This window comes from Pseudophryne corroboree, unplaced genomic scaffold (genome assembly GCF_028390025.1).
Source record: "Pseudophryne corroboree isolate aPseCor3 unplaced genomic scaffold, aPseCor3.hap2 scaffold_1466, whole genome shotgun sequence".
NCBI classification, from domain to species: Eukaryota; Metazoa; Chordata; class Amphibia; order Anura; family Myobatrachidae; genus Pseudophryne; species Pseudophryne corroboree.
In genome coordinates this window covers 101,723-128,170 of record NW_026968095.1, presented here as the reverse complement: position 1 = coordinate 128,170, position 26,448 = coordinate 101,723, and the positions used below count along the sequence as shown (strand labels likewise).

Here is a 26,448-nt window from a genome sequence, read left to right as displayed (position 1 = left end):
CCCGGAGGAGGGGGTGTATTGGGGTAACTGGGGGTACAGGTGTGCAGTGTATGAGCTGGTGACTGTCTATGTGACGATACTCTCCTATATCAGACAGGTGCCGCTGGTGCCGGAGGAGGGGTGTATTGGGGTAACTGGGGGTACAGGTGTGCACTGTATGAGGTGGTGACTGTCTATGTGACGATACTCTCCTATATCAGACAGGTGACGCTGGTCCCGGAGGAGGGGGTGTATTGGGGTAACTGGGGGTACAGGTGAGCACTGTATGAGGTGGTGACTGTCTATGTGACGATACTCTCCTATATCAGACAGGTGACGCTGGTCCCGGAGGAGGGGGTGTATTGGGGTAACTGGGGGTACAGGTGTGCAGTGTATGAGGTGGTGACTGTCTATGTGACGATACTCTCCTATATCAGACAGGTGACGCTGGTCCCGGAGGAGGCAGAGGACATGTGGCACACGTATAACCTGCTTCAAGTGGGCGATAGTCTGCAGGCTTCAACTATCAGGTCAGTGTCCGCAGCGATGGGGCCTATTCCCTACACTTCAGCAAATACTCATCCGAACCCCACAACCAGCGCAAACAGCGTGTCGTATAATATTATATAGGATAGAGGTTGTGTAGCCCTGTGTACCGGGCTAGGCGTTATGTACCGGGGGATAGGCCCTGTGTACCGGGGGATAGGCCCTGTGTACCGGGGGATAGGCCCTGTGTACCGGGGGATAGGCCCTGTGTACCGGGGGATAGGCGTTATGTCCAGGGTTGGAAGTGATGTAAATGGGGATCCCACAGAAGACTGGTAAGCAAAACTTGCTAATAATGCCCTGGTAACATCCACACGGGGGAGGGGTGGGGGGGCTAATTAGTCCTTTAGAAACACCTTCCACTCTTCAGGGTGGCTGCTCAGTTCTTCAGAGTACCATAAGGTATATGGCAATAATTCTGTAAAAGAGGGAGGGAGAAGAACAAGCGCCTTATGGTGTAGTAAGTTCTTTCAGGGGCGTTACGACACACAGGAAATAATGGTTGCGTACCAGAGAATAACTTTGTTAAAGGCCTATCACAATCCACTTGTAAACAAAATAAAAATGTGAAAATACAATTCAATTTGGAATAGTCTTGTTCCCGAAGAAGCCTGGACGGGCGAAACGCGTTGAGAAAGACCTGAACAAGACTGTTACCTGATTGCCAAGCTTTATTTCCAAATTGAATTGTATTTTCACATTTTTATTTTGTTTACACTTTTTACTTTATACTAAATAAATACTTTTAAATGGTAATATGACCTATACCACAAAGATCCTGGCATACGTGATCTTGAATATTTGGTAAAGACCCATGTGTTGTGCTTGATACCTATATAGATCTGGTACGCATACCCTTATGTGTGATGGGCCAATATTGGTAATCATTAATAGTGCACTGTGTGGCCATGTCTTTTTTTCCTGAATTGCAGATGGTGAGAAACAGCCTAAGTGGATTGTGATAGGCCTGTAACAAAGTTATTCTCTGGTACGCAACCATTATTTCCTGTGTGTCGTAACGCCCCTGAAAGAACTTACTACACCATAAGGCGCTTGTTCTTCTCCCTCCCATATATATATATATATATATATATATATATATATATATTTATAATACACACACACACAGTTGTGCTCATAAGTTTACATACCCTAGCAGAATTTGTGATTTTCTGGCCATTTGTCAGAGAATATGAATGATAACTCACACACTTTTCTTTCACTCATGGTTAGTGGTTGGGTGAAGCCATTTATTGTCAAACAACTGTGTTTTCTCTTTTTCTCTAACGTCCTAGTGGATGCTGGGGACTCCGTAAGGACCATGGGGAATAGACGGGCTCCGCAGGAGACAGGGCACTTTAAGAAAGAATTTGGATACTGGTGTGCACTGGCTCCTCCCTCTATGTCCCTCCTCCAGACCTCAGTTTTGAATCTGTGCCCGGACGAGCTGGGTGCTACTTAGTGAGCTCTCCTGAGCTTGCTAATAAGAAAGTATTTTGTTTTTTATTTTCAGGGAGCTCTGCTGGCAACAGACTCCCTGCATTGTGGGACTGAGGGGAGAGAAGCAGCCCTACTCTCTGAAGCTAGGTCCTGCTTCTTAGGCTACTGGACACCATTAGCGCCAATGGGATCGTACACAGGATCGCATCCTTGGTCGTCCGATCCCGGAGCCGCGCCGCCGTCCCCCTCGCAGAGCCGGAAGACAGAAGCCGGTGACAGAAGCAAGAAGACTTCGAAATCGGCGGCAGAAGACTCCTGTCTTCACTGAGGTAGCGCACAGCACTGCAGCTGTGCGCCATTGCTCCCACACTACACCCACATACTCCGGTCACTGTAAGGGTGCAGGGCGCAGGGGGGGGGGGCCCTGGGCAGCAATTAGGACCTCTTGGCAAAAGTACACATATATACAGTAGGGCACTGTATATATGTATGAGCCCCCGCCATAATAGTGTACAGAAACGCGGGACAGAAGCCCGCCGCTGAGGGGGCGGGGCTTCTTCCTCAGCACTCACCAGCGCCATTTTTTCTCCACAGCTCCGCTGAGAGGAAGCTCCCCAGTCTCTCCCCTGCAGAATCACGGTAGAAAGAGGGTAAAAAGAGAGGGGGGGCACATAAATTAGGCGCAAAAACATAATATACAGCAGCTACTGGGTTAACATTAAGTTACTGTGTAATTCCTGGGTTATATAGCGCTGGGGTGTGTGCTGGCATACTCTCTCTCTGTCTCTCCAAAAGGCCTTGTGGGGGTTCTGTCCTCAAATAGAGCATCCCCTGTGTGTGTGGTGTGTCGGTACGATTGTGTCGACATGTTTGACGAGGAAGGCTATGTGGAAGCAGAGCAGGTGCAGATGAATGTGGGGTCGCCGCCGACGGCGCCGACACCTGATTGGATGGATATGTGGAAGGTGTTAAATGATAATGTAAACTCCTTGCATAAAAGGTTGGATAAAGCTGAAGCCTTGGGACAGTCAGGGTCTCAACCCGTGCCTGATCCTATGTGGCAGAGGCCGTCAGGGTCTCAGAAGCGCCCACTATCCCAAATTGTTGACACAGATACCGACACGGATTCTGACTCCAGTGTCGATTACGATGATGCAAAGTTACAGCCTAAATTGGCTAAAGCCATCCGTTATATGATTATAGCAATGAAGGAGGTGTTGCACATCACAGGGGAAATCCCAGTCCCTGACAAGAGGGTTTATATGTATGGGGAAAAAAGGCAGGTGGTGACCTTTCCCCCTTCACATGAGCTAAATGAGTTGTGTGAAAAGGCTTGGGAATCTCCAGATAAAAAAACTGCAGATTTCCAAACGGATGCTTATGGCGTATCCTTTCCCGCCAACGGACAGGTTACGCTGGGAATCCTCCCCTAGGGTGGACAAAGCTCTAACCTCTTATCCAAGAGGGTAGCCCTGCCGTCACAGGATACGGCCACCCTAAAAGATGCTGCGGATAGGAAGCAAGAGGGTACCCTGAAGTCCATTTATACACATTCAGGTACCTTACTAAGGCCGGCAATTGCGTCGGCCTGGGTGTGTAGTGCTGTAGCAGCATGGACGGATACCTTATCTGAGGAACTTGATACCTTGGACAAGGATACTATATTGATGACCCTGGGGCATATAAAAGACGCTTTCCTATATATGAGAGATGCTCAAAGAGACATTAGCCTACTGGGCTCTAGAATAAATGCAATGTCGATTTCTGCCAGACTGGTCCTGTGGACTCGGCAATGGACAGGCGATGCCGACTCAAAAAGGCACATGGAGGTTTTACCTTACAAGGGTGAGGAATTGTTTGGGGAGGGTCCCTCGGACCTGGTCTCCACAGCTACTGCTGGAAAGTCAAATTTTTTGCCATATGTTCCCTCACAACCTAAGAAAGCACCGTATTACCAAATGCAGTCCTTTCGTTCACAAAAAGGCAAGAAAGTCCGAGGTGCGTCCTTTCTTGCCAGAGGCAGGGGCAGAGGAAAGAAGCTGCACAACACAGCTAGTTCCCAGGAACAGAAGTCCTCCCCGGCTTCCACAAAATCCACCGCATGACGCTGGGGCTCCACAGGCGGAGCTAGGCCCGGTGGGGGCGCGTCTCCGAAATTTCAGCCACAAGTGGGTTCACTCCCAGGTGGATCCCTGGGCAATAGAGATTGTGTCTCAGGGATACAAGCTGGAATTCGAGGAGATGCCCCCTCACCGATACCTCAAATCGGCCCTGCCAGCTTCCCCCTTAGAGAGGGAAATAGTGTTAGCTGCAATTCACAAATTGTATCTTCAACAGGTGGTGGTCAAGGTTCCCCTCCTTCAACAAGGAAAGGGTTATTATTCGACCATGTTTGTGGTACCGAAACCGGACGGTTCGGTCAGACCCATATTGAATTTAAAATCACTGAACATATACCTGAAAAGGTTCAAGTTCAAGATGGAATCGCTCAGAGCGGTCATCGCAAGCCTGGAAGGGGGGGATTTTATGGTGTCTCTGGACATAAAGGATGCATACCTTCATGTCACCATTTATCCACCTCATCAGGCGTACCTCAGATTTGTGGTACAGGATTGTCATTACCAATTCCAGACGTTGCCGTTTGGTCTCTCCACGGCACCGAGAATATTTACCAAGGTAATGGCGGAAATGATTGTGCTCCTGCGAAAGCAAGGGGTCACAATTATCCCATACTTGGACGATCTCCTCATAAAGGCGAGGTCCAGAGAGCAGTTGCTGATCAGCGTAGCACGCTCTCGGGAAGTGTTACAACAGCACGGCTGGATTCTAAATATTCCAAAGTCGCAGTTGATTCCTACGACTCGTCTGCCCTTCCTGGGCATGATTCTGGACACAGACCAGAAGAGGGTTTATCTCCCGATGGAGCCTGCTCAGGAGCTCATGACACTGGTCAGAGACCTATTAAAACCAAAACAGGTGTCGGTGCATCACTGCGCGCGAGTCCTGGGAAAGATGGTGGCATCATACGAGGCCATTCCCTTCGGCAGGTTCCATGCGAGGACCTTTCAATGGGATCTGTTGGACAAGTGGTCCGGATCACATCTTCAGATGCATCGGCTGATCACCCTATCCCCCAGGGCCAGGGTGTCTCTCCTGTGGTGGCTGCAGAGTGCTCACCTTCTTGAGGGCCGCAGATTCGGCATTCAGGACTGGGTCCTGGTGACCACGGATGCAAGCCTCCGAGGGTGGGGGGGCAGTCACACAGGGAAGAAATTTCCAAGGTCTGTGGTCAAGTCAGGAGACTTGCCTTCACATCAATATCCTGGAACTAAGGGCCATATGCAACGCCCTACGTCAAGCGGAGACCCTGCTTCGCGACCAATCGGTTCTGATTCAGTCAGACAACATCACCGCAGTGGCTCATGTAAACCGCCAAGGCGGCACAAGGAGCAGGGTGGCGATGGTAGAAGCCACCAGAATTCTTCGCTGGGCGGAGAATCACGTAAGCGCACTGTTAGCAGTGTTCATTCCGGGTGTGTACAACTGGGAAGCAGACTTCCTCAGCAGGCACGACCTCCACCCGGGAGAGTGGGGACTTCATCAAGAAGTCTTCACGCAGATTGCAAGTCGGTGGGAACTGCCACAGGTGGACATGATGGTATCTCGCCTCAACAAAAAGCTACAGAGGTATTGCGCCAGGTCAAGAGACCCTCAGGCGATAGCTGTAGACGCACTAGTGACACCGTGGGTGTTCCAGTCGGTTTATGTATTTCCTCCTCTCCCTCTCATACCCAAGGTGCTGAGAATCATAAGAAAAAGAGGAGTGAGAACAATACTTATTGTTCCGGATTGGCCAAGAAGGACTTGGTATCCGGATCTGCAAGAAATGCTCACAGAGGACCCATGGCCCTGTCTGTTCCAAGACTTACCGCGGCTGCGTTTGACGGCATGGCGGTTGAACGCCGGATCCTAGCAGAAAAAGGCATTCCGGATGAGGTTATTCCTACGCTGATAAAGGCTAGGAAGGATGTGACGGCTAAACATTATCACCGTATATATGGCGCAATTATGTTGCTTGGTGTGAGGCCAGGAAGGCCCCTACGGAGGAATTCCAGCTGGGCCGTTTCCTTCACTTCCTACAGGCGGGAGTGACTTTGGGCCTAAAATTGGGTTCCATTAAGGTCCAGATTTCGGCCCTGTCTATTTTCTTTCAAAAAGAACTGGCTTCACTGCCTGAGGTTCAGACGTTTGTTAAAGGAGTGCTGCATATTCAGCCCCCTTTTGTGCCTCCAGTGCCACCTTGGGATCTTAACGTGGTGTTGAGTTTCCTGAAGTCACACTGGTTTGAGCCACTTAAAACCGTGGAGTTAAAATATCTCACGTGGAAGGTGGTCATGCTGTTAGCCTTGGCTTCAGCTAGGCGTGTGTCAGAATTAGCGGCTTTGTCACATAAAAGCCCCTATCTGGTTTTCCATATGGACAGGGCAGAATTGCGGACCCGTCCACAATTTCTGCCAAAAGTGGTGTCATCTTTTCATATGAACCAACCTATTGTGGTGCCTGTGGCTACTCGTGACTTGGAGGATTCCGAGTTACTAGATGTAGCCAGGGCTTTGAAGGTTTATGTAGCCAGAACGGCTAGAGTCAGGAAAACAGAATCTTTGTTTATCCTGTATGCTTCCAACAAGCTGGGTGCTCCTGCTTCAAAGCAAACTATTGCTCGCTGGATCTGTAACACGATTCAGCAGGCTCATTCTGCGGCTGGATTGCCGCTGCCAAAATCAGTAAAAGCCCACTCCACAAGGAAGGTGGGCTCTTCTTGGGCGGCTGCCCGAGGGGTCTCGGCATTACAGCTTTGCCGAGCAGCTACTTGGTCAGGTTCAAACACCTTTGCAAAGTTCTACAAGTTTGATACCCTGGCTGAGGAGGACCTTGTGTTTGCTCATTCGGTGCTGCAGAGTCATCCGCACTCTCCCGCCCGTTTGGGAGCTTTGGTATAATCCCCATGGTCCTTACGGAGTCCCCAGCATCCACTAGGACGTTAGAGAAAATAAGATTTTACTTACCGGTAAATCTATTTCTCGTAGTCCGTAGTGGATGCTGGGCGCCCGTCCCAAGTGCGGACTTCTTCTGCAATGCTTGTATATAGTTATTGATTAAATAAGGGTTATGTTATGGTTGCATCAGGGTTGATCTGATGCTCCGTTGTTGTTCATACTGTTAACTGGGTAAGTTTATCACAAGTTATACGGTGTGATTGGTGTGACTGGTATGAGTCTTGCCCTGGATTCCAAAATCCTTTCCTTGTACTGTCAGCTCTTCCGGGCACAGTTTCTCTAACTGAGGTCTGGAGGAGGGACATAGAGGGAGGAGCCAGAACACACCAGAATCCAAATTCTTTCTTAAAGTGCCCAGTCTCCTGCGGAACCCGTCTATTCCCCATGGTCCTTACGGAGTCCCCAGCATCCACTACGGACTACGAGAAATAGATTTACCGGTAAGTAAAATCTTATTTTAAATCATAATGACAACAGAAACTACCCAAATGACCCTGATCAAAAGTTTACATATCCCAGTTCTTAATACCGTGTATTGCCCCCTTTAACATCAATGACAGCTTGAAGTCTTTTGTAGTAGTTGTGGATGAGGCGCTTTATTTTCTCAGATGGTAAAGCTCCCATTCTTCTTGACAAAAAGCCTCCAGTTCCTGTAAATTCTTGGGCTGTCTTGCATGAACTGCACGTTTGAGATCTCCCCAGAGTGGCTCAATGATATTGAGGTCAGGAGACTGAGATGGCCACTCCAGAACCTTCACTTCATTCTGCTGTAGCCAATGACAGGTCGACTTGGCCTTGTGTTTTGGATCATTGTCATGTTGGAACGTCCAAGTACGTCCCATGCGCAGCTTCCGGGCTGATGAGTGCAAATTTTCCTCCAGTATTTTCTGAAAACATGCTGCATTCATCTTGCCATCATTTTGACCAAGTTTCCAGTTCCTTTGTAGCTCACACATCCCCAAAACATCAGCGATCCACCTCCGTGTTTCACAGTAGGGATGGTGTACCTTTCATCATAGGCCTTGTTGACTCTCCAAATGTAACGTTTATGGTTGTGGCCAAAAAGTTCAATTTTAGTCTCATCACTCCAAATGACTTTGTTCCAGAAGTTTTGAGGCTTGTCTCTGTGCTGTTTGGAGTATTGTAAGCGGGATGCTTTCTGGCATTTGCGTAGTAATGGCTTTCTTCTGGCGACTCGACCATGCAGCCCATTTTTCTTCAAATGCCTCCTTATTGTGCATCTTGAAACAACCACACCACTTTTTTTTTTTTTTTTTTTTAGAGAGTCCTGTATTTCAGCTGAAGTTATTTGTGGATTTTTCTTTGCATCCCGAACAATTTTCCTGGCAGTTGTGGCTGAAATTTTTGTTAGTCTGCCTGACCGTGATTTGGTTTCCACAGAATCCCTCATTTTCCAGTACTTAATTAGAGTTTGAACACTGCTGATTGGCATTCTCAATTGCTTGGATATCTTTTTATATCCCTTTCCTGTTTTATACAGTTCAATTACCTTTTCCCGCAGATCCGTTGACAATTCTTTTGCTTTCCCCATGACTCAGAATCCAGACATGTCAGTGCAGCACTGGATGAAAGATGCAAGGGTCTTTCAGGAGTCCAGAAACTCACTGACCTTTTATACACACACATTGATTACAAGCAAACAGATCGCAGGTGAGGATGGTTTACCTTTAGTAGCCATTCAAACCCGTTTGTGTCAACTTGTGTGCATGTTATCAGGCCAAAATGTCCAGGGTATGTAAACTTTTGATCAGGGTCATTTGGGTAGTTTCTGTTGTCATTATGATTTAAAAAGAGTAAACACAGTTGTTTGACAATAAATGGCTTCACCCAACCACTAACCATGAGTAAAAGAAAAGTTTGTGAGGTATCATTCATATTCCCTGACAAATGACCAGAAAATCACCAGCATATCAGAGATTGCTCCTGTAGATGTCACGGTTATGTACGATGGCTGGAGATGCTCCACGGGATTGAGTATCGGATACTCTGTTACAATAAAGGACCCACGAGATAATCTGAAGCAGAATAATCCCTCTGTGGAGCTCTCTCTGGTAGAACATTGTCTCATAGGTTTATGTAAAACATGACTTTTATTTTCTATCTTTATAACAGTAACTCAGGGCAGATATCACCAGTGCAGTGTGCATGATAAACATCATATTGTGGTAAATAAATGTAATGTATTACGCTCCAATGAGCACAGGCGGTGTTCTTCTATTAATTGCTTCAACTTGTAATCAGCGGCGTCTCCCCGCTCATTACCAGTGAGATGAATCCATATACTGTATGTAACCCCCAACGTGTCTTGCTGCACTTATTCCTCACGTTGTGGCTCTTATTACACAGAAGATAAATTAGCATACATCATGGCTGCAGTGCTGAGGAGATGTATATAAAACCCTATAATACCCATAAAACCCATAAAATCTATGTGAAAGTTTGTGATAGAGTAGGACTTGCGGTGAAATGGGGTCCCGTGGAGTGGGCCGCAAGCTTACATGCATTGTACAATTCATAAACCAAAACCCCATTGTTTATTTAGATGTAACATTAAAGCATTAAGGTGAATAAAGCTGCTTAGGAGAGTGCTGGGTTTTCTGTTTGGTATATTTGAGTTCGGTGGTCACAGCCCACCGCACCCCAACCCCTGGGAATGGTGAGTGCAGTGGTTCCTCGTGTTTGTGTGTGTGTGTATGTGTGTGTGTGTGTGTGTATATATATATATATATATATATATATATATATATATATATATATATATATAGTACACCACATCCGGATACCACATCCGGATACCAGTCTTCTCAGTGGGCGATTATCAGCATGCTGATCAGAGTAATAATTAGCAGATGTTAGCGTGATATGACATCAGATGGAAAACATGAATCAATAGCTCATTCTGGTACAGCGCCAGAAACCTTACACATCAGAATAACATTATGCACACATCAGTCTCAGGGGTGATTCACATCTGATCTTAGATATGCAAAATTTATCACATCTACGATCAGTGTCACAGACATGCGGAGGGACGCCAAGCACAGGGCTAGTCCACCCCGCCTGTCAGGGCGGGCCCCCCCCACACACGTACAAAAGCATCGCACGGTGCAATGCTTTTGCAGCTGGTGAGCAGCTCTCTGCTAGCGCAGCTCCTGCAGGCTGGCGGGCTGCTACCCACCGCGTCCTGGGTCGCTGCGTGTGACGCACGCATCGGCCCGCCCCCACAATGGTCCGGACACGCCTCCGTTGCCCGAACCGCACCCCATCAACGGCGTTCTAACCGCGTAATTCTGTTACAATGGGGCAGATGTATTAAGTCTGGAGTAGTGATAAAGCAGTGAAAAGTGCTGAGTGGCTGGTGATAATGCACCAGCCAATCATCTCAACTGTCAATTTACATATTGGAGCTGATTGGCCAGTGTGTTATCACCTTGTACTTATAAAAGGTACATCTGAATAGAAAAGAGACCGCGCTGGAAGTAAGCTTCCCCTTCTGCTGCCTCCGTCATCTCCGAGCGGACGGAGGTGAGAGCAGGACCGCAGACACAGGAGGAAAGTCCCACTTCCCGCTGCGGCGTTAGGCAGCCCTGATTACCATATGCATCGCAGGGATCAAATTCGCCGTTGAGGAGTGGGCAGCGAAGGTAGGTTATCTGACACTGTGAAAGTGGGAGATCGTATGCCGTCTGGACACAGCTTCCCCCTGCAGCAAGGAGCCAGTGCGTGAGCTGTAGAACGCGTTTCACCACGTGGGATTGATCACCAGTGAGCCCAGTATTTTATCTTCTGTGTAATAAGAGCCACAACGTGAGGAATAAGTGCAGCGAGACACGTTGGTGTTACATATATGGATTCATCTCACTGGTAATGAGCGGGGAGCTGGGGTGTGAGCTGTAGAATGCGTTTCACCACCTGGCTTGATCACTAGCGAGCCCCGTAATTTATCTTCTGTGTAATAAGAGCCACAACGTGAGGAATAAGTGCAGTGAGACACGTTGGTGTTACATATATGGATTCATCTCACTGGTAATGAGCGGGGAGCTGGGGTGTGAGCTGTAGAACGCGTTTCACCACCTGGGCTTGATCACTAGTGAGCCCCGTAATTTATCTTCTGTGTTATAAGAGCCACAACGTGAGGAATAAGTGCAGCGAGACACGTTGGTGTTGCATGCAGTATATGGATTCATCTCGCCGGTAATGAGCGGGGAGACCGCCGCTGATTACAAGTTGAAGCAATTAAATGAAACGAGAACGCCGCCTGTGCTCATTGGAGTGTAATATATTACATATATTTACCACAATACGATGTTTATTGCGCACACTGCACTGGTGATATGACACTGCACTGGTGATATGTGCCTTGATTTACTGTTAACTTTTATTCTTAAAAGGTATGTTTTAGAATAATCCTATGGGACAATGGTAGTCATTCAGAGTTGATAGCACGTAGCAACTTTTTGCTGCTCGTGTGATCATCTAGACGGTGATCTTCTATCCCGCTATCAATCTTCTTGTGATCGGTCCTGCGATCGTTTCTTCGGTCCTGGCGTCGTTGCCGGGCGACTGCCGTCACTGGGCAACGACGCGCGTGCACAATGCGGGCGCCGCGCAGCCGCAGTTTCAACTCGTTTGCACCGCATCGAAGAACCGCTGCGCGCGAACAGATCGGAATCACCCCCAGTGTTCTACCAGAGAGCGCTCCACGGAGGGATGTCGCTGCTCTGCAGAATCTCTTTATGGTAACTGTTGGTGCAGCTGGTTCTCCGCAGCGGAGTTGCAGAATCCAGTTACATTTACACGGATCTGGATTCTTCCTATTCTATACATATAGTGAGGACTTAGGGTAATTAGCTCGGTGTCTAGGTGATCAAACAGGATCCAGCTCAGCTTTCCAGGTAATAAATGGAATGGTGCTTTACTGTCGGCATGAATGGTACAACACAAGTGAGCAGGAAATAAGAAATGCCGTCATGCAGGACACTGACTCACCGTGGGCAGCTAATCTGCAATATACGTGGTTATCCTGGCTCCGGCCCTCTCACATTCAGGCTCTTCGGCCTGGCTTCTTCTCAGCAACACATAACTCAGTTCTGCTTCCTCGCTGGGAGAATCCTGACCACCTGGCCTGCTTCACTCTGACTGTACTGGAATCACATCTGTGTATTACACAGATGGTTGCGCTCAGTGGATAATTATATTATATCCCGCTCTTCTCCTCCAGGAAGGTGCAGACGGAGTCGGCCACAGGCAGCGTGGGCAGTAACCGTATCCGGACCACACTCACCATCTGCGTAGAGACTATCGACTTCGACTCCCAAGCCTGCCAGCTGCGCGTCAAAGGCATCAATATCCAGGAAAACCAGTACGTCAAGGTAACTGGGCCCCATCCTAGACCAGTGGTCTGCCGCTCTACTACTTCCTGTTCTCACTCTGTATCGCTCTGTCCACAGATGGGGGCTTATCACACTATAGAGCTGGAACCCAACCGCAAGTTCACGCTGGCCAAGAAACAGTGGGACAGTGTGGTGCTGGAACGCATAGGTGAGAAAGTCCCTACACCCCAATAACTCACCCCCTCCACCCAGACCAACACCCGAACCGGAAACAGCCGCCCCAACCAACACCCACGTTACAGGAAACGTCTACTCCATGCAACACCCACATTACGGGAATCTGCCACCTCATCCAACTCCCACATTACGGGAAACGACCCCCTCATCCAACTCCCACATTACGGGAAACGACCTTCTCATCCAACTCCCACATTACGGGAAACGACCCCCTCATCCAACTCCCACATTACGGGAAACGACCCCCTCATCCAACTCCCACATTACGGGAAACGACCCCCTCATCCAACTCCCACATTACGGGAAACGACCCCCTCATCCAACTCCCACATTACGGGAAACGACCCCCTCATCCAACTCCCACTTTACGGGAAACGACCCCCTCATCCAACTCCCACTTTACGGGAAACGACCCCCTCAACCAACGCCCACATTACGGGAAACGGCCCCCTCAACCAACACCCACATTACAGGAAACTGCCCCCCCATCCAACACCCACATTACAGGAAACTCCCCCCCCCCCCCCCCCCCCCCCCAACCAACACCCACATTACAGGAAACGTCTACTCCATGCAACACCCACATTACGGGAAACGGCCCCCTCATCCAACTCCCACATTACGGGAAACGACCTTCTCATCCAACTCCCACATTACGGGAAACGACCCCCTCATCCAACTCCCACATTACGGGAAACGACCCCCTCATCCAACTCCCACATTACGGGAAACGACCCCCTCATCCAACTCCCACTTTACGGGAAACGACCCCCTCAACCAACACCCACATTACGGGAAACGACCCCCTCAACCAACACCCACATTACGGGAAACGGCCCCCTCAACCAACACCCACATTACAGGAAACTGCCCCCCCATCCAACACCCACATTACAGGAAACTCCCCCCCCCCCCCCCCAACCAACACCCACATTACAGGAAACGTCTGCTCCATGCCACACACGCGTTACAGGAAACTGCCCCCCCAACCAACACCCACATTACAGGAAACGGCCGACCCAACCAACACCTACATTACAGGAAACTGCCCCCCCCCAACCAACATCCACATTACTGGAAACGGTCCCACCCAACCAACACACACATGACAGGAAACTGACCCCAACACCCACATTACAGGAAACGGCCCCCTTATCCAACACCCACGTCACAGGAAACGTCTACTCCCTGCAACACCCACATTACGGGAAACTGCCCCCTCAACCAACACCCACATTACAGGAAACAGCCCCCCTAACCTACACCCACATTACAGGAAACGCCCCCCAACCAACACCCACATTACAGGAAACGCCCCCTCCCCCAACCAACACCCACATTACAGAAAACGGACCCCCCCAACCAACACCCACATTACAGGAAACGGCCCCCCCATCCAACACCCACATTACAGGAAACGGGCCCCCCACAACCAACACCCACATTACAGGAAACGTCTGCTCCATGCAACACACGCGTTACAGGAAACGGCCCCTCCAACCAACACCCACATTACAGGAAACTGCCCCCCCAACCAACACCCACATTACAGGAAACTGCCCCCCCCCCCCAACCAACAACCACATTACAGGAAACTGCCCCCCCCCCCCAACCAACAACCACATTACAGGAAACTACCCCCCCCCCCAACCAACACCCACATTACAGGAAACGGCCCCCCCCATCCAACACCCACATTACAGGAAACTGCCCTCCCCCATCCAACACCCACATTACAGGAAACGCCCCCCCCATCTAACACCCACATTACAGGAAACGGCCGCCTCATCCAACCCCCACTTTACAGGAAACGGCCGCCCCATCCAACACCCACATTACAGGAAACGGGCGCCCCAATCAACACCCACATTACAGGAAACGGGCGCCCCAACCAACACCCACATTACAGGAAACGGCCGCCCCAACCAACACCCACATTACACCAAACGGCCCCCCCAACCAACACCCACATTACAGGAAACTGCCCCCCCAACCAACACCCACATTATAGGAAACGGCCGCCCCAACCAACACCCCCATTACAGGAAACGTCTGCTCTATGCAACACACACATTACAGGAAACGGCCGTCCCATCCAACACCTACATTACAGGAAACTGCCCCACCCCAACCAACACCAACATTACAGGAAACGGGCCCCCCCTCCCATCCAACACACACATTACAGGAAACGGCCGCCCCAACACACACATTACAGGAAACGGCCGCCCCAACACACACATTACAGGAAACACCCCCACCCCAACCAACACCCACATTACAGGAAACGCCCCCCCATCCAACACCCACATTACAGGAAACGGCCGCCCCAACCAACACCCACATTACAGGAAACGGCCGTTCCATCCAACACCCACATTACAGGAAACGGCCGCTCCATCCAACACCCACATTACAGGAAACGGCCGCTCCATCCAACACCCACATTACAGGAAACGGATGCTCCATCCAACACCCACATTACAGGAAACGGGCGCCCCAATCAACACCCACATTACAGGAAACGGCCCCCCCAACCATCACCCACATTACAGGAAACGCCCCCACCCCAACCAACACCCACATTACAGGAAATGGCCCCCCTCCCATCCAACACACACATTACAGGAAACCCCCCCCAACCAACACCCACATTACAGGAAACTGCCCCCCCAACCAACACCCACATTATAGGAAACGGCCGCCCCAACCAACACCCACATTACAGGAAACGGGCGCCCCAATCAACACCCACATTACAGGAAACGGGCGCCCCAACCAACACCCACATTACAGGAAACGGGCGCCCCAATCAACACCCACATTACAGGAAACGGATGCTCCATCCAACCCCCACATTACAGGAAACGGCCGCCCCATCCAACACCCACATTACAGGAAACGGGCGCCCCAATCAACACCCACATTACAGGAAACGGGCGCCCCAACCAACACCCACATTACAGGAAACGGCCGCCCCAACCAACACCCACATTACAGGAAACGGCCGCCCCAACCAACACCCACATTACACCAAACGGCCCCCCCAACCAACACCCACATTACAGGAAACTGCCCCCCCAACCAACACCCACATTATAGGAAACGGCCGCCCCAACCAACACTCACATTACAGGAAACGTCTGCTCTATGCAACACACACATTACAGGAAACGGCCGTCCCATCCAACACCCACATTACAGGAAACGGCCCCACCCCAACCAACACCAACATTACAGGAAACGGGCCCCCCCTCCCATCCAACACACACATTACAGGAAACGGCCGCCCCAACACACACATTACAGGAAACACCCCCACCCCAACCAACACCCACATTACAGGAAACGCCCCCCCATCCAACACCCACATTACAGGAAACGGCCGCCCCAACCAACACCCACATTACAGGAAACGGCCGTTCCATCCAACACCCACATTACAGGAAACGGCCGTTCCATCCAACACCCACATTACAGGAAACGGCCGCTCCATCCAACACCCACATTACAGGAAACGGCCGCTCCATCCAACACCCACATTACAGGAAACGGATGCTCCATCCAACACCCACATTACAGGAAACGGGCGCCCCAATCAACACCCACATTACAGGAAACGGCCCCCCCAACCATCACCCACATTACAGGAAACGCCCCCACCCCAACCAACACCCACATTACAGGAAATGGCCCCCCTCCCATCCAACACGCACATTACAGGAAACCCCCCCCCCCCCCCATCCAACACCCACATTACAGGAAACGGGCGTCCCAATCAACACCCACATTACAGGAAACGGCCGCTCCAACCAACACCCACATTACAGGAAACGGCCGCTCCAACCAACACCCACATTACAGGAAACGGCTGCCCCAACCAACACCCACATTACAGGAAAAGGCTCCCCCAACCAACACCCACATTACAGGAAACGGCCCCCCCAACCAACACCCACATTACACAGTCAGAAGCAGGTCTGTACAGCACGTAAAGGGCATTTACTAGCATGATGTCATAGACGCGACAAAAGACGTTAAAACAGACGCAGCAGCGTGCAGCCTAGAATTGGCCCCTAGGAGCGTTTCCATGCTCAACAGATACTGTCAGCCTCTCAGCACTCATTCGCCATCTGCAGTAACAGGACCTCTGTGATCCAGCGGTGAGGTCAGTCCCGTCAGATGACTATCATACATCAATAACTAATGGAAACCCTGTATTCTCTCCACCACAGAGCAAGCCTGTGATCCTGCGTTCAGCGCTGATGTGGCGGCAGTGATCATGCAGGAAGGACTTGCGCACATCTGTCTTGTCACACCTAGTATGACCCTTCACCGAGCTAAGATTGAGACGAACATTCCACGCAAGAGACAGGGCAGCTGCTCACAGCACGAGAAGGTGAGCCCCCTCTGTCCTTCACCCTCCCTGAGTATCAGCATCCCTCTGTCCTTCACCCTCCCTGAGTATCAGCGCCCCCTCTGTCCTTCACCCTCCCTGAGTATCAGCGCCCCCTCTGTCCTTCACCCTCCCTGAGTATCAGCATCCCTCTGTCCTTCACCCTCCCTGAGTATCAGCATCCCCTCTGTGTCCTTCACCCTCCCTGAGTATCAGTGCTACTCTGTCCTGCACCCTCCCTGAGTATCAGCGCCCCTCTGTCCTTCACCCTCCCTGAGTATCAGCGCCCCTCTGTCCTTCACCCTCCCTGAGTATCAGCGCCCCTCTGTCCTTCACCCTCCCTGAGTATCAGCGCCCCTCTGTCCTTCACCCTCCCTGAGCATCAGTGCTACTCTGTCCTTCACCCTCCCTGAGTATCAGCATCCCTCTGTCCTTCACCCTCCCTGAGTATCAGTGCTACTCTGTCCTTCACCCTCCCTGAGTATCAGTGCTACTCTGTCCTTCACCCTCCCTGAGTATCGGCGCCTCCTCTGTCCTTCACCCTCCCTGAGTATCGGCGCCTCCTCTGTCCTTCACCCTCCCTGAGTATCGGCGCCCCCTCTGTCCTTCACCCTCCCTGAGTATCGGCGCCCCCTCTGTCCTTCACCCTCCCTGAGTATCGGCGCCCCCTCTGTCCTTCACCCTCCCTGAGTATCAGCGCCCCTCTGTCCTTCACCCTCCCTGAGTATCAGCGCCCCTCTGTCCTTCACCCTCCCTGAGCATCAGTGCTACTCTGTCCTTCACCCTCCCTGAGTATCAGCATCCCTCTGTCCTTCACCCTCCCTGAGTATCAGTGCTACTCTGTCCTTCACCCTCCCTGAGTATCAGTGCTACTCTGTCCTTCACCCTCCCTGAGTATCGGCGCCTCCTCTGTCCTTCACCCTCCCTGAGTATCGGCGCCTCCTCTGTCCTTCACCCTCCCTGAGTATCGGCGCCCCCTCTGTCCTTCACCCTCCCTGAGTATCGGCGCCCCCTCTGTCCTTCACCCTCCCTGAGTATCGGCGCCCCCTCTGTCCTTCACCCTCCCTGAGTATCAGCGCCCCTCTGTCCGTCACCCTCCCTGAGTATCAGCGCCCCTCTGTCCTTCACCCTCCCTGAGTATCAGCGCCCCTCTGTCCGTCACCCTCCCTGAGTATCGGCGCCCCCTCTTTCCTTCACCCTCCCTGAGTATCAGCATCCCTCTGTCCTTCACCCTCCCTGAGTATCAGTGCTACTCTGTCCTGCACCCTCCCTGAGTATCAGCGCCCCCTCTGTCCTTCACCCTCCCTGAGTATCAGCATCCCTCTGTCCTTCACCCTCCCTGAGTATCAGCATCCCCTCTGTGTCCTTCACCCTCCCTGAGTATCAGTGCTACTCTGTCCTGCACCCTCCCTGAGTATCAGCGCCCCTCTGTCCTTCACCCTCCCTGAGTATCAGCGCCCCTCTGTCCTTCACCCTCCCTGAGTATCAGCGCCCCTCTGTCCTTCACCCTCCCTGAGTATCAGCGCCCCTCTGTCCTTCACCCTCCCTGAGCATCAGTGCTACTCTGTCCTTCACCCTCCCTGAGTATCAGCATCCCTCTGTCCTTCACCCTCCCTGAGTATCAGTGCTACTCTGTCCTTCACCCTCCCTGAGTATCAGTGCTACTCTGTCCTTCACCCTCCCTGAGTATCGGCGCCTCCTCTGTCCTTCACCCTCCCTGAGTATCGGCGCCTCCTCTGTCCTTCACCCTCCCTGAGTATCGGCGCCCCCTCTGTCCTTCACCCTCCCTGAGTATCGGCGCCCCCTCTGTCCTTCACCCTCCCTGAGTATCGGCGCCCCCTCTGTCCTTCACCCTCCCTGAGTATCAGCGCCCCTCTGTCCTTCACCCTCCCTGAGTATCAGCGCCCCTCTGTCCTTCACCCTCCCTGAGCATCAGTGCTACTCTGTCCTTCACCCTCCCTGAGTATCAGCATCCCTCTGTCCTTCACCCTCCCTGAGTATCAGTGCTACTCTGTCCTTCACCCTCCCTGAGTATCAGTGCTACTCTGTCCTTCACCCTCCCTGAGTATCGGCGCCTCCTCTGTCCTTCACCCTCCCTGAGTATCGGCGCCTCCTCTGTCCTTCACCCTCCCTGAGTATCGGCGCCTCCTCTGTCCTTCACCCTCCCTGAGTATCGGCGCCCCCTCTGTCCTTCACCCTCCCTGAGTATCGGCGCCCCCTCTGTCCTTCACCCTCCCTGAGTATCGGCGCCCCCTCTGTCCTTCACCCTCCCTGAGTATCAGCGCCCCTCTGTCCGTCACCCTCCCTGAGTATCAGCGCCCCTCTGTCCTTCACCCTCCCTGAGTATCAGCGCCCCTCTGTCCGTCACCCTCCCTGAGTATCGGCGCCCCCTCTATCCTTCACCCTCCCTGAGTATCGGCGCCCCCTCTATCCTTCACCCTCCCTGAGTATCAGCGCCCCTCTGTCCCTCACCCTCCCTGAGTATCGGCGCCTCCTCTGTCCTTCACCCTCCCTGAGTATCAGCGCCCCTCTGTCCTTCACCCTCCCTGAGTATCGGCGCCTCCTCTGTCCTTCACCCTCCCTGAGTATCGGCGCCTCCTCTGTCCTTCACCCTCCCTGAGTATCGGCGCCTCCTCTGTCCTTCACCCTCCCTGAGTATCGGCGCCCCCTCTGTCCTTCACCCTCCCTGAGTATCAGCGCCCCTCTGTCCTTCACCCTCCCTGAGTATCGGCGCCCCCTCTGTCCTTCACCCTCCCTGAGTATCAGCGCCCCTCTGTCCCTCACCCTCCCTGAGTATCAGCGCCCCTCTGTCCCGCACCCTCCCTGAGTATCAGCGCCCCTTCTGTCCTTCATCATCCCTGAGTATCAGCCCCCCTCTGTTATTCACACTCGCTGGGTGACAACACAGCGAGCATCCCACGCATTTCCTTCTCTCATACCCCTTCTGTCCTCCTTCCTCTTCCAGTAATCATTTCCTGAGCCTCCACTTATATATAATGCTGTAATATTCTATATGGGGTCCTCTCTGCATGGACAGATAGCATTGCACCATACTGCCCCCTTTTGTCTCTTTCCTTTGCCAGATTCTCTCCCCACGCTGACCCCTGCTGCCGTCTGCCCTACGCTGACCCCTGCCGCCGCCTGCCCTACGCTGACCCCTGCCGCCGCCTGCCCTACGCTGACCCCTGCCGCCGCCTGCCCCACGCTGACCTCTGCCGCCGCCTGCCCCACGCTGATTACCTCTCTATCTCTTGTAGGCCCTGGTGAAGTTCTATGAGCAGGTCATGCAGGGAATCATCCGTCACATCAACTTTGAAGGTGCCTGTTCCCAGCAAATCTCCTCCTGTATTAGTGTCTGTCTCTTGTCCAGTCTAGCTATTTACCCCCTGTGTATCTTCTCTCCCGGCCGGGGGCCCAGTGGTGAAAGTGGTGTTAGTGGCCTCCCCAGGATTCGTGCGGGAGCAGTTTTGTGAGTTTCTTTTCCTCCAAGCTGTAAAACAAGACTTAAAGACTCTCCTGGAAAACCGAGGCAAATTCATCCAAGTCCACAGTTCGTCCGGGCACAAATACTCGCTGACAGGTACGGTGGACCTCCGATCTCCCCCCTATGGGGGTTACTGGGGTGTTAGTATGTAGTACACATTTGCTGCTCACCTGTAGTTCTGTTTCCATATGCCCCAGCGGTGTCATTATACAGGAGGCAAGAGGCGTGTGGATGGTATGTCATTATTTCTGTCTCTTACAGAAGTTCTGTGTGATCCGGCCGTCACCGCCCGCCTGGCAGATACGAAGGTCAGTGTGTCCTCAATGCCATCCTCCTGCGTGGTGTCTCTGTGCCATCCTCCTGCGTGGTGTCTCTGTGCCATCCTCCTGCGTGCTGTCTCTGTGCCGTCCTCCTGCGTGGTGTCTCTGTGCCATCCTCCTGCGTGGTGTCTCTGTGCCATCCTCCTGCGTGGTGTCTCTGTGCCATCCTCCTGCGTGGTGTCTGTGTGCCATCCTCCTGCGTGGTGTCTCTGTGCCATCCTCCTGCGTGGTGTCTCTGTGCCATCCTCCTGCGTGGTGTCTCTGTGCCATCCTCCTGCGTGGTGTCCTCATTGCCGTCCTTCTGCGTGGCGTCTCTGTGCCGTCCTCCTGCGTGGCGTCTCTGTGCCGTCCTCCTGCGTGGCGTCTCTGTGCCGTCCTCCTGCGTGCTGTCTCTGTGCCATCCTCCTGCGTGCTGTCTCTGTGCCATCCTCCTGCGTGCTGTCTCTGTGCCATCCTCCTGCGTGCTGTCTCTGTGCCATCCTCCTGCGTGCTGTCTCTGTGCCATCCTCCTGCGTGCTGTCTCTGTGCCATCCTCCTGCGTGCTGTCTCTGTGCCGTCCTCCTGCGTGGTGTCTCTGTGCCATCCTCCTGCGTGGTGTCTCTGTGCCATCCTCCTGCGTGGTGTCTCTGTGCCATCCTCCTGCGTGGTGTCTCTGTGCCATCCTCCTGCGTGGTGTCTGTGTGCCATCCTCCTGCGTGGTGTCTCTGTGCCATCCTCCTGCGTGGTGTCCTCATTGCCATCCTTCTGCGTGGCGTCTCTGTGCCGTCCTCCTGCGTGGCGTGTCTGTGCCGTCCTCCTGCGTGGCGTCTCTGTGCCGTCCTCCTGCGTGGCGTCTCTGTGCCGTCCTCCTGCGTGGCGTCTCTGTGCCGTCCTCCTGCGTGGCGTCTCTGTGCCGTCCTCCTGCGTGGCGTCTCTGTGCCGTCCTCCTGCGTGGCGTCTCTGTGCCGTCCTCCTGCGTGGCGTCTCTGTGCCGTCCTCCTGCGTGGCGTCTCTGTGCCGTCCTCCTGCGTGGCGTCTCTGTGCCGTCCTCCTGCGTGGCGTCTCTGTGCCGTCCTCCTGCGTGGCGTCTCTGTGCCGTCCTCCTGCGTGGCGTCTCTGTGCCGTCCTCCTGCGTGGCGTCTCTGTGCCGTCCTCCTGCGTGGCGTCTCTGTGCCGTCCTCCTGCGTGGCGTCTCTGTGCCGTCCTCCTGCGTGGCGTCTCTGTGCCATTCTCCTGCGTGGCGTCTCTGTGCCACCACTGACTCTAATCTATGTCCTCTTTCTAGGCTGCTGCTGAAATAAAAGCGCTGGGAGACTTTTACAAAATGCTGCAACATGAACCAGACCGAGCGTCCTATGGGTTAGTGCCCTTATTCTCTGATCCCCAATGCCTCCTACCTCGCTGTATGCGCCCTGTCCCAGTACAGCAGTCCTCTCCCTGTACACCTCCTCCTCTTCTACTCCCTGTCTGTCCCCCCTCTCTCTCTTTCTCCCTCTCCCTCTCTCTCTACACCTCCTCTTCTACCGCTCCCCGTCTGTCCTCTCTCCCTGTACATCACCTCCTCCTCTTCTGCTCCCTGTCTCTGTCCTCTTTCTCTCTCCCTCTGCACCTCCTCTTCTTCTGCTCCCCGTCTCTGTTCTCTCTCTCTCTCTCTCTCTCTCTCTCTCTCCATGTACATCTCCTCCTCTTCTGCTCCCCGTCTTTGTCCCGTCTTCTCTCTCTCTCTCTCTCTCTCTCTCTCTCCATGTGCACCTCCTCTTCTACCGCTCCCCGTCTCTGTTCTCTTTCTACTTGTACACCACCTCCTCTTCTGCTCCCCGACTCTGTCCTCTCTCTCTCCCTGTACACCTCCTCTTCTTCTGCTCCCTGTCTCTGTCCTCTCTCTCCCTGTGCACCTCCTCTTCTACCACTCCCCGTCTCTGTCCTCTCTCCCCCTGTGCACCTCCTCTTCTACCACTCCCCGTCTCTGTCCTCTCTCCCCCTGTGCACCTCCTCTTCTACCACTCCCCGTCTCTGTCCTCTCTCTCCCTGTACACCTCCTCTTCTACCACTCCCCGTCTCTGTCCTCTCTCCCCCTGTGCACCTCCTCTTCTACCACTCCCCGTCTCTGTCCTCTCTCTCCCTGTACACCTCCTCTTCCTCTGGTCCCCTTCTCTGTCCTCTCTCTCTGTGCACATCTTCTTCTACAGCTCTTTGGGCCTAATTCAAACCTGATCGTAGCCGTGCAAAATTTCTCCAGCATCCATAAGGGATACTGGGGTCTTAGTACGATGGGGTATAGGCGGGGTCCAAAGGAGCCAGTGCACTTTAGATTTCTTCAGCTGGGTGTGCTGGCTCCTCCCCTCTATGCCCCTCCCACAGGCAGTTTAGAAAATGTGCCCTCAGGAGAGGATGCACAATCTGCAGCTCCAGAGAGATTTCTTCAGTTTATTTTAAAACTTTGTTATTTTCGGTATGCTGTTTGGGCAACAGTATACCTGCACCGTGGGCGTTAGCGGGGAAGGGGCAGTTACCGGTCTCTTCAGGCATCAGAGCCGCTACCCCCGCTGCAGGACCACCGTCCTGAGAGGTTGTTGTACAGCGGGGCACTGTGCCTTAGCTGTCGCAATTGCAGCACGCCGCACACCCCTAACAGATGCCTAAAGGTGGGAAGAATGGTGAGTCCAATCCGGGGGCCAGGCTAAGGGGGTCCCCCGGTTCTTGGTGAGGCGTAAACGCAGGGGCGGCATACGGAACCCTCCCTGTGGGGATCTGCTATAGCCCCCTGCGTACACTGGCCAGCGGTAGTGAAAACAGGTATCTTTACTTAGTTTTACACTCTGTGGGAGACATTGCCAGTATAAATAACTATATAGCGCCGGTGCCATTACAGGGGGCGGAGCTTCCTTCAGAGCGGGACCAGCGGCGTTTTGGCTCCTTCCTCTGCTTACAGCTGCAGCAGCAGGCCCACACAGTTCCTCCAGACACTCAGGCTACGCAGTAAAACTGGTACAGGGGTGTAGCCAAGGGGTAGAGTTGCTATTGTACACAGTCTGTGTCCTGAAAAGGACAAAAACTCCAGTGTTGCACCGTGATATAACAGCTTGCAGTCTCACTGGGGCTGATTAGCTTGGGTGTGCTGTTCCCTTCTCTCTGTCTCCCTCTCACATACAGTAAGGGCAGGCTTGCTATTGTATTACTTGTCTGTGTGTATGTGTATATAAGTGTTGATTACTGTAAACATGGTAAAACACCAATTATGTAGTGTATGTCGCACCAGATTCTCTCCCTCTACATATGGTTCCATATCATGTGAACAATGCAGCCAGTCCTCACAACTCAGTGAGGGGGCTGGGGGGGAGGGTCAAGAGCCTTCCTCGCTAGGTGCTATAAAATCAATGATGTCAAACATGTCATCTCAGCTTACCACTAATACTCAAAAGACTTAACATCTGCAGCAGGCTGTTGCAGACCTAGCTGCAAGGGCAAATGTTCAACAACCCCCCACCCCCCTCTAGATCATGGCCACTAAACCGTGGGTTACGTGCTTTACTCTCTGATTCAGCTAAGGAGATACAGGAGGAGGGGAGGAATTGGATCCTGTTATTGGGGATTCCTCTTCTGTTCTGGGTATTGAGCACTTCATTCTAGCTATTCGGGACGTGTTAAAACTCCCTCTAGAGGACGCTGCAGCACAGGAGTCATTTTTCTTAACACAGAACAAACCCAGTGTCACTTTCCCTGAATTTGCAGAGCTGGATGACCTGTTTAAGTTAGCCTGGAAAAATCCAGATAAGAACTACCAAGTGACAAAACGATTTTTGCACACTTTCCCATTTGCTCCTGAAGGCAGGAAAATCTGTGAAGAACCCCGGCTGTTGACGTATCAGTCTCTCGCTTATCTAAAAAGGTGGTACTGCCAGCTCCGGGCTCCTTTACCATAAAGGAGCCTGGGGATAGGGAGATAGAGACTACACTGAAGTTTATTTACATAGCGGCTGGTGTATCACAAAGACCGGTCATAGCGTGTTGCTGGATGACGCATGCCATTTATACATGGGCGACTCAGATTCAAGAGGGCCTTGCGGGGGATATGCCCCTGGTCACTACGGTGACTCCTAAAACACATTCAAGACACTGCACGCATCCTGTGTGACTCTCTCAAGGAGATAGGCAATATTAATGCTAGGACCACTGCTATGGCAGTGGCGGCACGCAGAACTTTGTGGTTACGTCAGTGGATAGCGGATGCAGAGTCCGAGAGCAGTGTACAGTCTTTCTTCCTTTTTCAGGGGGATTGGCTCTTTGGATACGTGGATTTCTAAAGTTACTGCGGGGAAATCCACGTTTCTCTTCTCTGGGGCCCCGCCGGCTAGTCGTTCCTACCCCAGGCCGCCTACCCTGTCCTTTCGGTTTAACAGATTTAGATCTAGGGCCAGAGGTGCCTCCAATGCAGCTAGAGGCACCAGAGGTAAGACAAGAAAACCAGCAACCGCAGGTTCTCAGGAACAGGGCACCAGTTTCTCTTACGTCCTAGAGGATGCTGGGGACTCCAAAAGGACCATGGGGTATAGACGGGATCCGCAGGAGACATGGGCACACTAAAAGACTTTGACTGGGTGTGAACTGGCTCCTCCCTCTGCCCCTCCTCCAGACCTCAGTTAGATTCTGTGCCCAGAGAGACTGGTCACACACAGGGGAGCTCTCCTGAGTTTCTCTAAAAGACTTTGTTAGGTTTTTTATTTTCAGGGAGACCTGCTGGCTACAGGCTCCCTGCATCGTGGGAGTAAGGGGAGAGAAGTCAGACCTACTTCTTCTTAGTTCAAAGGCTCTGCTTCTTAGGCTACTGGACACCATTAGCTCCAGAGGGTTCGATCACTTGGTACGCCTAGCTGCTTGTTCCACGAGCCGCGCCGTCACCCCCCCTCACAGAGCCAGAAGTAAGAAGCCGGGTGAGTATTAGAAAAACGGAAGACTTCAGTGACGGCAGAAGACTTCAGTAACGGAGGTACAGCACAGCGGTCGTGCTGCGCTCCAAGCTCCCACACACACACACCAACGGCACTCACACGGTGCAGGGCGCTGGGGGGAAGCGCCCTGGGCAGCAAGTTACTGAGGGTCTTTTCACTGGCAAAAGAGGCATATTCGGTGCCGTGTACGATACCCCCGCCAGTATAAAAAAAAAATATCTAATTTAAGCGGGACTACAGCGCGCTGGGAAGGGGCGGGGCTTAGCCGCACAGCTTACCAGCGCCATTTTATCTCTTCACAGCCGCTGCAGAGACGCTGGCCCGGACCTCCACTCTCCTTACAAGTACTGGGGAGCAAAACGGGGGGAGAGGGGGGGGCGGGCACAAGCAATTTGGTGCTATATATGTATATATAACTACAGCGCAGCCATCATATACTATTTATTTAGTAGTATGTGGGCTCTGGGGTGTGAGCTGGCATACTCTCTCTGTGTTCTCTCTACAGGCTTCCCTGTGGGTCTGTCCCCTTTTGGCCGGTGTGAGTGTGGGTGTGTCGGTGCTGCGTGTCGACATGTCTGAGGCTGAGTGTTCCTCCCCGGAGGAAGTTACTGGGGGCGCGGAGAAAGATTTGGGAATGACTCTGTCGGCACAGCCGACTGCTGATTGGGTAAATATGTTGAGTACATTGAATGCAAACATGGCATTAT

At 52.5% G+C, this 26,448-nt stretch overlaps 1 protein-coding gene across 1 annotated transcript in view; it reads left to right on the top strand.

Annotated features, from left to right (window-relative positions):
• Positions 1-419: 419 nt before the first annotated feature.
• The window catches only part of PELO (pelota mRNA surveillance and ribosome rescue factor), a 60,285-nt gene continuing 34,256 nt past the window's right edge, over positions 420-26,448 (top strand). Inside the window, exons 1-8 of the mRNA XM_063951313.1 lie at positions 420-509; positions 12,265-12,415; positions 12,494-12,584; positions 16,849-17,012; positions 20,267-20,327; positions 20,428-20,589; positions 20,755-20,801; positions 22,078-22,151. Of these exons, the coding sequence (XP_063807383.1) occupies positions 451-509; positions 12,265-12,415; positions 12,494-12,584; positions 16,849-17,012; positions 20,267-20,327; positions 20,428-20,589; positions 20,755-20,801; positions 22,078-22,151 (809 nt within the window). The 5' untranslated portion in view covers positions 420-450. The remainder of the gene's footprint in view (positions 510-12,264; positions 12,416-12,493; positions 12,585-16,848; positions 17,013-20,266; positions 20,328-20,427; positions 20,590-20,754; positions 20,802-22,077; positions 22,152-26,448) is intronic.